The sequence below is a fragment of the Glarea lozoyensis genome (assembly GCF_000409485.1).
Source record: "Glarea lozoyensis ATCC 20868 chromosome Unknown GLAREA17, whole genome shotgun sequence".
NCBI lineage: Eukaryota > Fungi > Ascomycota > Leotiomycetes > Helotiales > Helotiaceae > Glarea > Glarea lozoyensis.
The window spans coordinates 783,268-799,020 of NW_007360991.1; the positions used below are offsets into that span (position 1 = coordinate 783,268).

The 15,753-nt window shown below is 44.8% G+C and overlaps 7 protein-coding genes across 7 annotated transcripts; 4 read left to right on the forward strand and 3 right to left on the reverse strand.

Moving 5' to 3' along the window:
- Nucleotides 1-495: 495 nt before the first annotated feature.
- On the forward strand, nucleotides 496-2,544 carry GLAREA_12090 (RING/U-box; the record flags this gene model as incomplete). The annotated part of the gene is made up of 1 exon (XM_008082872.1): nucleotides 496-2,544. One exon carries the CDS (start codon nucleotides 496-498, stop codon nucleotides 2,542-2,544), a length of 2,049 nt encoding a protein of 682 aa, XP_008081063.1.
- Nucleotides 2,545-3,023: 479 nt separating this feature from the next.
- GLAREA_12091 (alpha/beta-Hydrolase) lies at nucleotides 3,024-4,100 on the reverse strand (the record flags this gene model as incomplete). Its single annotated transcript, XM_008082873.1, has 3 exons — nucleotides 3,024-3,175; nucleotides 3,225-3,683; nucleotides 3,740-4,100. The coding sequence occupies 3 exons, from the start codon at nucleotides 4,098-4,100 to the stop codon at nucleotides 3,024-3,026; spliced, it is 972 nt and encodes a 323-aa protein (XP_008081064.1).
- A 3,227-nt stretch (nucleotides 4,101-7,327) lies between these two features.
- GLAREA_12092 (uncharacterized protein) lies at nucleotides 7,328-7,961 on the forward strand (the record flags this gene model as incomplete). The annotated part of the gene is made up of 2 exons (XM_008082874.1): nucleotides 7,328-7,352; nucleotides 7,399-7,961. 2 exons carry the CDS (start codon nucleotides 7,328-7,330, stop codon nucleotides 7,959-7,961), a joined length of 588 nt encoding a protein of 195 aa, XP_008081065.1.
- Nucleotides 7,962-9,627: 1,666 nt separating this feature from the next.
- On the forward strand, nucleotides 9,628-10,782 carry GLAREA_12093 (uncharacterized protein; the record flags this gene model as incomplete). The annotated part of the gene is made up of 1 exon (XM_008082875.1): nucleotides 9,628-10,782. One exon carries the CDS (start codon nucleotides 9,628-9,630, stop codon nucleotides 10,780-10,782), a length of 1,155 nt encoding a protein of 384 aa, XP_008081066.1.
- A 344-nt stretch (nucleotides 10,783-11,126) lies between these two features.
- On the reverse strand, nucleotides 11,127-11,960 carry GLAREA_12094 (indole-diterpene biosynthesis protein PaxU; the record flags this gene model as incomplete). The annotated part of the gene is made up of 1 exon (XM_008082876.1): nucleotides 11,127-11,960. One exon carries the CDS (start codon nucleotides 11,958-11,960, stop codon nucleotides 11,127-11,129), a length of 834 nt encoding a protein of 277 aa, XP_008081067.1.
- An 801-nt stretch (nucleotides 11,961-12,761) lies between these two features.
- GLAREA_12095 (uncharacterized protein) lies at nucleotides 12,762-13,745 on the reverse strand (the record flags this gene model as incomplete). The annotated part of the gene is made up of 4 exons (XM_008082877.1): nucleotides 12,762-12,886; nucleotides 12,942-13,190; nucleotides 13,272-13,358; nucleotides 13,436-13,745. 4 exons carry the CDS (start codon nucleotides 13,743-13,745, stop codon nucleotides 12,762-12,764), a joined length of 771 nt encoding a protein of 256 aa, XP_008081068.1.
- Nucleotides 13,746-14,943: 1,198 nt separating this feature from the next.
- On the forward strand, nucleotides 14,944-15,244 carry GLAREA_12096 (uncharacterized protein; the record flags this gene model as incomplete). The annotated part of the gene is made up of 2 exons (XM_008082878.1): nucleotides 14,944-15,110; nucleotides 15,169-15,244. The coding sequence occupies 2 exons, from the start codon at nucleotides 14,944-14,946 to the stop codon at nucleotides 15,242-15,244; spliced, it is 243 nt and encodes an 80-aa protein (XP_008081069.1).
- Nucleotides 15,245-15,753: the final 509 nt, after the last annotated feature.

The following is a 15,753-nucleotide window of genomic DNA, read 5'->3' on the forward strand; positions in this document are numbered from 1 at the left end:
CTGTATGAGGTGAAGGTATTTGCTAGCTGGTTTGCACATTTAAATGGTAAAGACTAACAAAAGAACTTGACGGTTTTTCACGAACTCTTCTATTGTTCTTTTGACTAATTTCCTTCACACTCATGACAAACTTTCTCATTGAGCATAGTGAATAATGAGTTTACGAGAGCTGGGGGTGGCTGAATGGGTGACTGAATGGATGGGGGGGAGTAATGCCCCTAATTGGCTTCATTAATTATAACAAACCGAATCGTTTCAATCGACAGAGTTGAAATATGAGTCACTACTACTTCTACATTCACCTAATTCATTTTCTGGTGGATCCCCATCTTTCTATTGTCTCAGAAAATTCTCAATTGAAGGTGAACGACACAGAACAACGATATTAGTAGCAGAACACGTCTGTGTCATATATATACCCACTTTCCTATCAATCTTTCAACTTATTTCTCGATCTATCATCAGCGACTCTCCTCGATACTCAACAGCAGCAAAATGTCAAACATGAACCATATTTCACCTCCCCCGCTCCGAAAGAGACTGGGACAGATCAAAATGGCAGACGGCTACTGGGTTTCCGAACGTCCGTGCCACTATGTCCTGATATACTATCAGGGATGTGGCCATGTGGTAGCCAATTACACCCATAGACCTAAGTGTGTCCGTAGAGAGATACCTCAATCAGTAAGAGCGTCACATGACCATAGCTTCTGCGAAGATGTCAATAATGCACTTGATGATCTTGATAGCCACGTCTTTAATGGCACTTACTCGCTGTACGAAAGTGGAGGAATGTACAACGGACTTCCACGAATATGTCCTGATTCCAAATCCAAAGCCTGTCAGCAGTCCATATGCGAGGTAAAGCTCGCTATAGCGCAATGCCATGCCTGCGGAGGAGGAGCTCCGATATTTGATTATCTGCCAGAGATTTACCAGCGATGGCGAGACCTCGAAGACCGACACAAAATTGTTTTGGAAAAATCATACTTCAGTATCATCAAAGATAGGCGGCAGCGAATGTGGCATAGAGAATTTGCTCTATTCGTGGCAAGATATGTCACTGAATCAACACCAGAAGCCATGCGTCCAGTGCTTTACGATCCCGACGACAGGAACGGATTTCTCAAGGCTGTAAGCGATCAAGCCATTGAAAGGATGACATCAGAGGATTGGAAATGCCCCATTTGCACTGAGGGTACCGAGGACGGAGAATGCGCAACACTCTCATGTAGACACGTTTACCATGTTGAATGCGTTAAAACATGGTTCGGTGACCATGGACCACCCGCTTTCGAGAACGGGGTATTCCGTACTGTTAGCAAAAACAACACTTGCCCAATGTGTCGTAAAAATTGGGCGAAGATTATCGGCGTACCGAGCTGGGAAGACACGGAGTACGGGGGTGCTTCTCTAAAATATAGAGGAGGATACAAACCTTTTCAGCCATCTTCTTATGGCTATGGTCGTGCTCAAGATCGTGTCGCTCAGCCCAATACCGACTACGCAATTGCAGAGGACGACTATGCTCTGGATGAAGGAGATGTTGAGTCCATTTTCCCACCTGACGGCCACGTTCGTCCAAGATCTCGAATGGCCGGCGGAACTGTGAATCAGATATTCGAACACTCTTCCCCTTTACAACAAGTTAGGAACCAGTTCGCAATGGTGAGTGGGCCGGAAAGCCAAAGCTACCACGAAATTGACCAGCGACAGTTCACAAATCCATTTGCAAGTTCGGCTAGTCCGTCAAGCCACAGTCAAACCTTCCCCCAAGGACAAATTCAACAGTTGAATACAGGCGTCAGAATGCGCAACGTAGACGTCTCGGAATCAAACGAGATCAATATCTTTGGAAACATCAGCAAGAACACTGTGGTCCAGACCGCGGTACTTTCCGATCACCTTAGCAATTCAAAAAGGGTGGAACTAACGAAGGTGACCACGGAGAATTTTGCTGGTAATCCAGTGACTAAGACAACTGCTCGTATGAGAAATCTGGACGGCTCAGGAGAAAGAGCTATTGCGAATGGTGGCTACTTCCTTGACACCGTTCCCGCTGTTTGGTATCAAGATCCAGTCTTCGTTCAAGTCTTAAATTACTGTAGACAAGAAGTGGTGACTCCAAGCTTCCAGGTTCAGGCTACTAGCAATAGATCCTTTTTACACACACCTTTTCAATCGACTAGGAATCAGCGGGAGACTTTCAATCCGGGAACAATAAGGGTTCCATCCAGCTTATCAGATCCACTTGGGTTCAACACATTCCCCATACCACCAGGTTCTCACTTGCCACTATCTCAACAGCCAGGATCACGATTAGGCGATCCAAACTACACTCCTGGATCTTTTCCCTTACCCGTCAACAGTATATTTTCTAGCGGGGAAGGGAACGCCGCGCGGATGCAAAATTCATTCATTCCTCTCCAAGGACCATCGGGCTTGGCCGCAAGATCTATACCGTGGTATTCTGAGATGGACCAAAGAAGACAACGAGCTTGGCAGTTTGGCGAGCCAGATCCATATGAAACTGACACATTGTGATAACTGGCAACATCGACTTGAAGAGTATCGCTGGACATCTATAGAACTGTGCAAAGGAAATCTCAAATAACCCAATAAACTTGTAATTTGGTAGCGGATATGTCTGTTGTGTCCAAAGTAAACTAGAACAAGTAATGACCATTCCATACCTGTCTCGCTGTGAATAACTGTGAAAATTTCTCCTCCTCTCTTCACCTGCGCGGTTCTCTTATATTGCACGAAACGTCTTCGCTATGGGCTTGTAAATAAACCCTAAATCTACAACAATTGGGCTTAGGGATATAAATCAAAGATAGTGTATGGCAAGATCCGAGCGTACATGTAAGCCTCGCCGAATAAACTTTTCATAAATAAGCAAATGAACTTGTATAATCTGGAATCTAAAGAGCATAAAAACAAAATTGCCCTGCTAATGGCCGTTGATAGAATATTCCCATCATCCAAAATGACAACTTAAGGAAGGAACAAAGAGTAGCGCATCATGCACTTGCTCTTTTTAGATCTCGTACAATTTGATCCAGTGCTTTCCACGCCTGCTCCACTATTTCCAGGTCTTTGTCTCCATGCAACAGGTTCTGATCAAAAGCATGCGGAGCGTCTGGAACAGTGAAAAGTATCGCAGTTTCCGAACCTACCGCAAGTCAACAATCTGAAATTCAGCTTATGCGAGGCAGACATACCAATAGCTTTGAAAAGATTTGTGGCTGCCTCATAAGGAACTATTTGGTCGTTCGTACCATGGATAATAATTGTCTTAGGAAGTTGTCTCCAAGCCGGCGAGGAGTACGGAACTTCGATGTCGGAAACCAGAGGTGGAAGTTTGTTTTCTTGGACAAGCCAATTGTAAAGAAACGCTGGTTCGTTGAAGGGCTCCGGATTTACAGGCATCTTGAAATCTGGGTTTGGTCGACCATCGTCGAGTAGTGATTCTGGATAGAATGCCATGTCTGGTGGTGTATGCCCCGCAGACATTGGTGCCTCAAGAAACCAAGAGACTTCGTCAAACTCTATAGGTGCGTTCCCAATAATATGATTCGAACTCCAAAATTTACCCATGCAATTTCCTGGTCCGTAAAGACAGAACAGAGCTAATGGTTTTGGCTCAAGGTTGAGGCCAGCTTGGTAGGCCATGTAAGCACCTTAATCGTATCTTGTAAGTATGAGCCTCTTTGAGATTCGTGGAGGAGATCAATACCGGCACTATTTCCGCCAACGATTATGTTCTCCCATATTCCGTCTCCCTTGTCAGCAATTCGACATAGATTCCCCCTCACAAATCTATACGCATCGCAGATATTAGACACCAAATCTTCGCCTTTTGCTTGCGGAAGAAGATTGTAGTCGACTGAGATCAGTGGCCATTTTCTTTGGACGCAAGATTGCACGATGTGAGTTGGGATGAATTCGCGATTGAACGCGACCAGCCCACCTCCGTGAAAGTATATGAATGCCGGTGTAGTGTTATCAATACTGCTGCGATCGGCTGAGAGATAAATATCGAGTTGTAAGTCCCCGCTTCTGGAATGGGCGTAAGCATGTGTCGTTTTGGACAGCATCTCAAAATAAGGGTACGAAGCAAAAGTGATTGCGATTCTAACCCTGTGATTGTTTGCTAACTTAATACCAGCACTGACTTTTCATTCGAGAGGCAGTCAATGGAATCTAACAAAGTACCAATATATGAGCAACAACTAATTTAGACACCAATGACCGCCTGACCCGAGGGTATTTTGTTTCTTTCATTCTCGCCATTAATAATCAGGATTGACTTGCGTTTACCCAACTTGGAAGTGCCGATCATGTGATTATCTTCTGAAAACAGCTTAGTGTTGTAGGTATTTAAAAAGATATTAACCAATTGGACGAATGGGTAAATGGAGCGATTATATCTCGTAGTACGATGATTCGCCAGTACACTCAAATTGAGCTCAGGGTATAATGGTATTGAGATTTTGAGAGAAGTCTTCTTAACTCTTCTTATTTCATAAGTGCATCTAATCTGCTTAAGTTCGTCTGAGTGATCCACTTCAATGACCAAATGTAGCTCATTTGGCACAGTTTGTCGTCTTTCTTACTCAAGAAGTTGTTCTGTAAGTCTTCCGAGACACTCGCATACCGTGATGATTAATCCATAGCTAAATTGCAGTGGTTGAGAAGGCTCACTCCGTGTTTGTGGCTTGTGTATTTCCTTTTTTGCGAACACCTTCTGTTAAATAAAGTATTCCGACTAATCAGGTCAATCTCGTGTCAGCTATAGCCTACAGGTCTTTGGACCGTTACTTCAATGGCCGATTGTCCAGAGTCAATTCGAATATCCCATCTGAGGTGGTCGATTACGACTTCAGTAGTAACAACAGCCGGACTTCTTCGTATAACATGGAATCAGGTTTCCAATGCAAACTATAAATCAAACAACGAGCTATTAAATTCAATCATAGATATCCGGTTAACAAGATCCCGACGACACAAATCACTAAAGATCTGTGAACCTTTTCTGTCACATCTGGGCCAAATCCGAAGGCTTTGAGAGTTTCAAAAGGTGTGCCGCATTTCAGCTCCTTCCCGATTGTTCTTATATCGAAGGCTGTGAAGAACGGTTGATTGCGGGTCCTCATCGGCTGCGTGCTTCCATTGGATCTTAGGACCTGGGACTTGGGGACTTAGAAGCTTTTACGTGGTGTGGCTTTTCCCCCCTAATAGAGGTAATGAATGATAATCAATTCAACCTCTTATGGGGAGTGAAGTAACTGCGTGGTTGAAAATGGGATCAAGGGGCATTAAACTTCAGTCGTGATTTCGATATATATATATATATATATATAATATAATATACAGTGACACAGGTCTACTAAACTCTTGACTGATCAGTTATTTTACTTCACAATGTGTGTCCGAGGGTGTAATAGGTGAGCTGTGTAGAGGTTGCAACACATCAATAAGTCCACCAATCGTACACTGTGGTGCTGTTTGTAGTCCATCAACTCGAACAGACAACCTCATATAAGCAGAACTCGAGAACAGAACCTGAGTTCAGAAAAGCGAAGTTCCATCTTGGTAAACCTCTCAAATACGCCAGGTACCGGAATAATACTATATTAGTTTGATACCACTGGAGTTCTCTATGACAACAATTTCGCCTATAATTCTAATTCACTGTTGACTTTGAAACTCTTATTAGCACGAGCGGAGAATGATCACTTCACTTCAAACCAGCTTCGCCGGATTGAGAAAGGTCCGATTGGAAGAACAACTCTCGTATGCATCGAAAGCTCGTCTCAGACAGAGGCACGCCACAGATATATATAACACTCACCGGAATTACCCAGTGGCGTCATCAAGAACTTGGTGAGTTTTGGGTAATATTAAATCCCAACCAGTCGCAAGTGGGAAGTCTTGGATGACCGTTCTTGTCTTGAAATGCTGGCCGCAAAGGTCGGAGCGTAACTTCGGCAACACCACCCCAGAGCCCACAGGGCATTTCTTCACCGGAATGTCCAGGTCTCCTCCCCGATTCCCCGCAAACAAGCGACCCAACATCAGGGGTTCAGAAGCTGAAGGATGTCCATCCGACCTGCGACCAAGCGTAAAACCCAGTGTTCAAGACCCTGCGGCGATCTGACCACGTTGTGGCGTGCCATTCCGGAAAAGGATATCAAATCAGAAGAGCCGTGTATAATTGGTGGCTTGAGCTGCCCCGTGTAAGCGACCATGGTTCTCGTTCTTGCTTCCCCTTTCAACCATGTGCAGCAAAAGAAAGAAATTCAGCAACTTCACATTCAAGATTCAAATGGCTGGGGAGACCCTACTATCAACTTGAATTGTAAGCATCAAACAATGACATTGAGCTCGCTAACTGCCCGATTTGCAACGGTCTCGAGTCCCCTGGAGCGTGCTTTCCCGCAATACGTACAGAATTGGATCTGGGTATTTTCCAGCATGGCGCCAGCTTTTCAGCTTTGGCGTTATGGTTGATGAGTGGATTTCCGGGGATCACGCCTGGACCAGCGATCGGCTTCTGATCGCGCGTTTTTCGAATTCTGACAAGCTCCAAATACTACTTGACAAGGTGGATCTCCCGCTTTTTAGTTGAGAAGCACAGTCTTTCTTTCATTCTTCGTCTTCTCCTCATATCATCAGCCCTAGCAGCACCATTCACTTGTGGGCCAGCTTCAGACTGACTTTGTTTTTGTCGACGAAACACCATCAGTGATGGGACCTTCAGGAGAGCCCGGTCCAGATGTTAATTTATCTCCGCAGTTCCTGATTCCATGTGGGATACTTGCTATTATTGTATTATTTTTGTGCTCAGCAAGAACGTACTCTCGCTGTAGACCCTCGATACATCTTAGACTCGATGACTATCTTATTATTATCGCCGCAGTAAGTTTCCGCAATTCTAGAGACACCATAGCCAAACATAGTCTTACCAACCAAACAGATTCTCTCCCTCGGTGAATATGTCGCAGCAGCAATATCAGCCTGCTACGGTTGGGGTCGTCTGAGCTATTACATTCCACCAGCCAAGCTCGCAATTGCTTTGAAAGCACAGTTTGCCGTTCAAGCATTATGGCTACAGACAATTACGCTAGTGCGACTTTCCATCGCATGCTCTTTGTTGCCATTAAGTCAGAATAAAACATGGAGGGCAACGCTTTACTTTCTTATCACCGGGCAAATTTTCTTCTACCTCGCTTGGATGATCCTTTTATTCGTCAGTTGTCGTCCCCTTCGGTCATGGTGGGAGCCGACCATTAAAGCAACCTGTTGGCCGTACAATCCCGTTATGAACTTCTCATGGGCAACAGCTTGTAAGTGATCTCATACTCTAAACCCCTACTTAGCTAATTCGAGAAGCTTTTTTTATTGCGATGGACCTATTGATGGCACTTTCACCAATCACTCTCATCAAAACGTTGAATCGCCCTTTGAGAGAGAAGGTTCTCGTTGCCGGTCTAATGGCACTAGGACTCCTAACGACAGCTGCAGCAGGTGCCAAAATGTCGACATTCCCAGGAATTTACAAGGGAGACGTTCTTCAGGGACAAATGCTGGCATCCCTCCTGGCAAAACTCGAGGAGCAGATAGGAATAATCTGTGCCTGCTTGCCGACGCTAAAAGGTCCAGCAGAACGGCTGCTGATTCGTCTCGGTGTTCTGTCTCACGAACTTCGATTCTCTAGGCCAAGCTTCGTCATGTCTGCTAGACGACAAGCAACTCCAACATTAACAAGCCGTACATTGGAGTCATCGAATGTGGACAGTGATTACAACAGTAATGTGACCACTTTATGGCTTGATTCGCAGAATTCGAAATCAACAAAAGGTGACTCGGGCTTCGACAGTCTTTCCCAGAGCTCAAGCAAACAGAGTTTAGCTCAAGGTACTAAGGCGCCCGTTGTGAGGGTTGAAGAAGTGTAGGATTTGTATAAGTGGGCTTTCTGTGGTAGATTTGGTGTTTACCGAACGGGTTTGGGTGCATTGATCTGGTCAAAGGCGTGTATTGAGCATTTATATGGTCCTGTATTGTGAAAGGGTTCCCTGTGGCTTCTACCACACGACGGCGTAGCTGAGTCTTAGAGATTCCGGAGCATTGTCTTTGCATTTTCATTTCAGGACAGGAGAATTTTGGGCAGAGCTTTCATTCACTAACGGGTTAAGACCATTTTTTGATTGTTATGGGTGCGGAACGAAGAGTTCGTTTTACGCACGAGCTTTTGAGTATAAGTTGCTGTGTTGATAGTATGTAGTATTTTTAAATGGCGAAAGTTGCTTGAGCATCACGATCATTTGCAACGTCTCGATGATTTCCTTACGCTACATTTGCTTGAAAAGTATTGAAAGCTGTTGCGAGATTCGCGGGGAATTGAGTTACCTCCGAACCGAACCTCCTTCTTTTTATTTCGAAGTCTAGATCTTCTCTGCGATCTCTCATACTCCTCAAATTTGAGCTCATCGTTGATTGAAAATATCTCGTCGCGAAAATCCTCAAAAGCACTTCTTGCTGCGATGTTATCGACGTCGATGGCCCAGGCTATCTCTCTGATACCTCGAAGAGCGACCTCGTCAGGGTCCACAGGCCTTCTATATGTTTCGAGCCATTTTTCGAGCACTCTTGAATGATGGATGCAGGCTGCTGTGAAAAATGCGTCGAACTCATTATCTGTTGGAGCCCGTGAATACATCTAATGCGGTGCGACGAACCGCCCAAGAAATTAAAATCGAAAATGACAGAAGGAATGCAACCTTTCACATGCACGAAGTCAGCAGCATGAAAGCTTGAAGTTTGCTACCAGCTGTCGGTAAGTCCGTTGGAGCCATTATAAAGTATCGATAACAACATGATTGTCCCAATTTCTCAAAGGAAAATAAAAAGCTTTCGAATTCTGCAACAACTTTCTTTGTTGACGAAATTTGATTAAGGAAAAACTTAGACCGTCCCCATCTCAACAGTAAGCCTTACAAATCCAATCCCGTTCATTGATAGAATTTTGTAAGTGAACACTGAAAAGCACTGCTCCAGAGTTAGGAAGAATATCAAAATTAACATGAAACATATTCAAACACACTATCAACTATGATTATTTCTAATGCGAGTCATGGAATCGTTGAAAAAGAGTCTTATTAGCTAAAATCAACATCATAATCAAAACTGTGATAATTTTTTTACAGCAAACCAACTTCCATGGCTCGCTTAATCTGCAAACAATGTCTTTGAGGACATGTTGCTTGTCTGCAATGCATCAAGACAAAGAAAATTCTTGTTCTTTCAAAAATATTGCTAATTTTCTTCGACTCTCTAAAACAGAAGAGACTGACTATACAGTAAGACTATCAGTATCCGAATTTACTGTTTCCTTCCCCTGAACTGAACAATTGGACTTGGAACGTCTACAAAGTTGGAAAATGTATAAGAGGCACCTTGGGTGGCAGAAAGTGAATCGTCAAACCGACTGGCTCTGCTAAAAGGTATTTCAGTTCTACAAAACCAGTCACTTTGAGGAACCTTACAGTAGATCTACTTGCACATTCGAACGCAAATCTTTCGAATCTCAAGCACGCATCTCTTTGCACAGCAGTCAACAGCATGCCTTACAGCCGCGCTCAAGAACGTCGTGCGAAGAAGAAGTCCCAGTCCGGGCGAAACTCACCCATGACTTCGTCTACCGCTAGTCTTGCATCGTCATCAGACACAGCAAGGAAGTCACCTGCACTTTCAGCTTCCTCAAACCCCACATACCTAGTTACTAGCTCCAGTTTGGACGGTGCAGATACACCGTCAACTACTGATTTGGTTGCCATGAGAGAAGAAGCCGTAGTCGTCGCTAACAGTGCTGCTACATTGTTACAAACAAAGACCTCTTCCAATTCCAAACGAAGTCTTTCGGCAACAGCGAGAGAATTCATACCATCTGCTTCTGCCAGTCCAATTACCGCCGATATTACTATTTCAAGAGCGTCAGGGGCAGAGATCACCCCATCCAGTTCGCCTGAATCTTTCACTCATGGCCCAACAACTAGAGCACCTAGAAGCCAAAGTCGTTTGAGATTTTTCCAGAATTCTGCTCCCAACGATGACCTCGAAGTGTCACCAATAGCTCTAGATAGCAGCATTGTGGAATGCGGAGAAGTCATCAGTCGAACAGCTTCCCCTGAAACCTACGATTCAAATTCGAACTACGGATACCAACACGTCCGCTTCCAAGAACACTCCCCAGATTCTGCACACCCAAAACCCGGCCAATTCATCCTGCCGTCCGAAAACGAAATCCGAGCATGGCAGCGAAACGTCGAACACCACATAACCATCATCTCCAACCTCCGAATAATGGACGATCAAATCCTCATCGCCGTCGGAGACTGGAGCCGCGAGATCCAAGAAGGCCTCGAAACCCAAAGACAACTTGAAGACCAACATGACTGGGACCGCTTGGTTCCAGCTGAAGTCTACGAGCCCAAGGCATGGGAGGCCCAGATGAATGCTATCGTGCTCAATATGACTGCTGATGGACATTCGGAGGAGGCGATTAATCTTTTCCTTGCCCAGGTGAAAGCACATCATCACCGTATGTGGGAATTTATGTTGGCAATGCAGGAGGTGCAAATTGATGCTTATAGATTTCGAATGCTTACTGAGTGGGCATATCATACCCCTCAGCGCGTAGGTAGCGCTAGTTGCGAAGAGGGCTCAGTGACTCCAATCATGAGCCCAATCCCTATAAACACTGGTCGGGTGGTTTAAGACGGATAGATTACATTGGGTTGACTTCGTAAGACAACTTTAGCAACTGGTTCGCTTTGTCTTAAGAAAAAAGGGAGGAAGTTTTCCATTTCTAGGCGGCTTCATCAGTATCATACAACTATTAATTAAAAAAAAGTTTTGGTTTTGCATACATTCAAACATATATATTCAATGCTTCAACACCCGTGACCACATATTCTTTGCCTTGCAGTTCAAGTATTATAGAACAATCGGCTTTTACACAGACCCTTCCATACAGGGAAAAATAACCGGACTATAAAACTAACAGCCCCAAAGAAAAACCTGACCTTTCAAAAATAAACCATTCCCATTTCCAATCAAGCTCACGTAACACTAAATCCCCACACTATATTCCAATACTTCTCCGGATCTCTCATCATAAGTTGTACATGTTTACTTCCCTCCGATTTCATCAGTGTCGACTTGACGCCCTTTTCGCGTGCCTCCTTAGCATGTCTCACCACAGAGCGCCAGTCAACTGAACGATCCACCTCGCTGTACATATATAACCGCCTCTGGTTCTCATTCACACAGTTTAAGTCGTTAAGTCGTTCGTTACTGCTCTTCAGCCGTGGACCAGGCCCAAACATCGTCCGTCCTAAGATTACCAGTACTAGCCACATGAAAATAGCGGTGGGATACCAGAGCAGACCTTTGGGGAAGGCTTGAGAGAAGGCGTGAAAAGCACTACCGAGTGTGTATTCGCCGGGTCCACTGTCGAACACCACATTCCCGACGTTCAGTTTGTTTCCCGTTTTCTCCTTATAGAGTTGACATATATCCGCGAACCCCAGAGCTCCGCCATTACTCATGACATGTGCGATTATCTTCCTGTTCTCAGCAGGTGCTGGGTCACTCTCGATTGCAGCGATAATGGGTTCATGAAGGCGCAGTCGTGCGGAAGTGGAGGTAAATGCGAAAAAGCCAGTTTGGGAGCGGACGGAGATTATTCGCGCGTTAGGGTAGAGTGTGTGGTAGTGCTGGTAGAAAGAGTTGAGGTAACGGGATCGAGAGGATACGCCCATCCAAGCGCAGAATATGATTGTTGTTGGGTGAGAGTGGTGGATCGGGGCTTCTGTTGGTGGAGGAGTGTAGATGGAGAGGATTGGGTTTAGCCATGTGAATTCGAGCTTTGGAGGTTCGGTATTTGTAGCCATTTTGCTCTCTGGATGCACTTCGACTCTGCCAAATATTTGATACTTAGAGGTTCAAGCGCAGAAGAGAGAGTTAAAAGTTCAAATGAGTGACTACATATTGTTGTACGTTATCCTCGCATGTTGGATTGTTGGAAACCGTCAGCTTGCCCCGCCCCCTTTTATTAAGCGAGCTCCGGGCTGCTGTACGCTTTCGAACCACGCTATTTTCACAAAGTGCTATAGGTTTACCATAACATTTCTTTTGCAGTCAATTACAATCATTGGAGAGAGAAAAGTTGCGTCGCGTATGGGGTTTCACTGCCATTGCTGTGCCACGCGTACATACGATGTCAGATCGAGTGGCACAAATTAATTCCAACAACGCTAACAAATTCAAATCCTTGGATTTCTTGGCTGCTGATTAGTTCTGTTGGTTAGCTAGAGTTGGCCTCTATTAGCATGTGATGTTGTTAAATCAGTGGGTAATTGGGATGAAATAAAGTCAATTCGAAGTGAGCTGGCCTGAATTAAATTCTAATGTTGGGTCTGTATGGCGGAGGCTCAGCAAAGTGAGGTGGCCCAACATCGAAGTCGATAGTTGTCGACGTCCAGTGAGCGGTAAATAAAATGTGTGTCAGACTAAACGCAACCTCAAGTGTGATGGGTTTAAGCGGAAAGTTTGAGCATTGCTGACGCTTGTTTCGAACATAATGTGAATATAATCAATCTCGACTGCAATCTATTTGTACTCCGAAGAACCTTGGTCAAGCTTTTGAGACTCAGCGTCACAAAGGATTAAGAAGATAACCAAAAGACATAACCCTACACGCTATCACCCCTCCCCATCCTCGTACTCATCCGACTCCACGTCTGCTTATTAGCCTCCCTCAGCGCACTCACAGTCCTTCCCTCTTTCTTGCTGTCATCAGTAAGATGTTTAGTCTGACCTATACCCGCATCAGCAAATTAACATATCATCTCACTGGATCGTTAATAACACACCCATGCCAAAAGGCGTAAAATTCAGATAAACAGTCTCCCAGTGGCCCTTCGGAACAGCATAGGTCTCATGCATAATACCAATATGCGGATTCTTCTTCGAAGTGGCAGTAAATAAATCCCAGCCTTTGCGGTGTGCAGGTCCTAATGCGAAGGCTTGAAGATGCGCCATGGATTTCCAGTAGGAGATCCAGCACATGGAGTTTCCCGAGTCGGTCTCGGTGGCGAAGAGAGTGGACGTTTTGCCCATAACTAGGGACAATTGTTAATAATTTCTTCCAAGAATTGAACGCATGGTAGGAACAATTAATTTTGCATGGAAGAATCACTCACATCCCCATTTCTCACGGTTTCTCGATGCTTCGCGCCACATATCTCCGAAAAGCCCACTGATCTCTTGGAATCCAGGGGCAAATCGGCCTTTGGCACTATCACAAGTAATCAGCTTCATCTAAGATTTCATATTTAAACAATGTGGGTAACTTGCTGGCTCGAACGCGCTCCAGAGATCATGACAACAACTTCTTGATCAGAAGGCTCCGCTGCAAGCGATCCATCCGCTCGTGGTATCTGCGTAGAGAGCTTTCCCAAACGAACATTGTCAAGACTATCGTCACGCAAAAAGCCTAGCTGAACGAGAAGGGATTTGGCGATGCGAAACGAGAGGAGAATGGCAGTTGGTAGGATAGCTCGGGAAGGAGGTAGAACTACTAGCAAAGCTGCTTGTAACGAGGCACCTATGAGCAGCCATGTTGACATGCGAAGATCATCGCGGAAGTAAAGAAGTCTGAAATTTGAGAATGCCATTCTGGTGAGTTGTTTGGGATTGTTTATGGATTGTTGCAGTGAAAGTGTGTTCTGGAAGAAATAATGACAGTGATGGCTGTGCCATCAGAACCAACTCGACCAACTCGCTTGTTGGTTGGATGACTTCTTGCTTTTGGCGGACATATTATTGCTGATAACACTTCAAAACATGACATGGATACTCAACATACACTGGTTTACGCTCTCTTGAATTTCCGAATAAAATCCTAGGGCTCGTTATCTGTCCGTTGGGTTAAGATTACATGCTAACTGAAAGGTGTTCATTCGACATTCTCGTAACAGAATGGCCCTGGACATGGATTTAGGCAAAACGAGCATGTAAGACTATACCAGTTTACTTTTGAATTAGAGAATAGTGTGGTAAATCGGTAGATATATGAATACATTGCCGCATGCCGAAGTCACGAAGACTGACTGTATCGTGGAAGAATGTCCCATTTCTGAAAGTGTCGAAGTATCACAAACTTTTCATTATCTCTGGTCAAATTCAAGATTTGTTGGGAAGCCCATACTACTAACCTTTGATGTTCATCGGAATTTTTTTCCCCAGTCGAGTCTCTATTTCTTCGTATAAGCTTATTTGTGTCTTTGACTCGTTTACGACGGGTCAAAGTTGCACTTGAATGAGCCCTTGTCAGAACTAACATGAGTTAGAGCATTAAGACTCAATTCGACTGATGTATAATGGAATCTCAAAAGTTTCAATTCATATCAGCAGTTTCCAGAGACGAAACATTGTACACACCATCTCTCCCCAATCAAACCCCTCCTTCTCCACCCCAAACCCCGAAACTCCTCGCCCCGCACCGCACATCTGGGGTGCATAAGCCCGCCCCTCACTTCCCGGGCCTGCACCAATCAGCAGCCCCTTCACCAACACCCATCCAATAGCCAACTGCTTCGTCAGGGCACAGCATATCCGCGTATCCAATAACAACACCAATAATTCAGGCACGCGCGGTGTTTGAGATGGCTATTGTTATGCGATGCAATGGTGGTGTGTCGATTCACTTGGGAAGGGTTTAAAAGAGGGATGCCCAGGTCTACTTCTTGTTTCTTTGTATACTCGAGTACTTGTAACTTCGTACTGAGTTGAATACATTTACATTCAACACAATAATAGCAACACCAAAGATATCCCCAAACCACCCTTCGAGCGTACAAATTACCCCGCACCATGCCACCCTCCCAGCTCCTCGGTCTGACACGCACCCGTCTTGCGCCTCGCCTCATCAGGGCCCAGCAAGTGAGGTTTACAGAGACGATGGTGTCCACGAAGACGAGCGGGAAGCAAAAGGCGGATTGGGGAAGTCAGTGGAAGAAGGTCGGCAATACTGCTATGATGTAAGTTTCTGACTGAGATGCGAGGATTGTGAGGATATATGCTAATGCGAAATGATAGGTATGGACCGCTTGTTGCGGTGTTGATGTTCTGGCCGTATACTGTGAAGCCGGTTATGGATCGGGTTCGATGGTGATGGGAGTGGGTATATTGGGTTATTGGGTGTTTGGGTTTTGGAATTTTTGATACGGAGAATGGATGGGTTTGGGGTTACGGAGGCGACGGGATCATGATTTGGATGCGCGAGATGGATATGCGTAGAGTTCTTTTCGGATATGAACTTATAAATCAATGGGGATCTATGAAACATACATGTTCCTCTCTCCATTTTGCAAACATGATCAACGGTTCGTGGTGATGGTGAGAGTATGCCTTTTAGCGAAAGACGTGGTTCATTTTCACAGTTTACCACGTCGACATCAGCGAAATAACCGTAGTACTAGATAATATCAAAATCAACATCATTTCTAAGCTGAAAATTTGACTAGGAAGAAGATCGTACTTCCACCAACTATATATAGGTACGTTAGGCTCATTAGTTACGACAGGAGTGGTGGAATCGAGTCCCGACTAAATCTAGAACCCTGGTGGAGCATAGACGACATGACCGACATTATATCACCTCTCGGCCTGTACATTGAATGT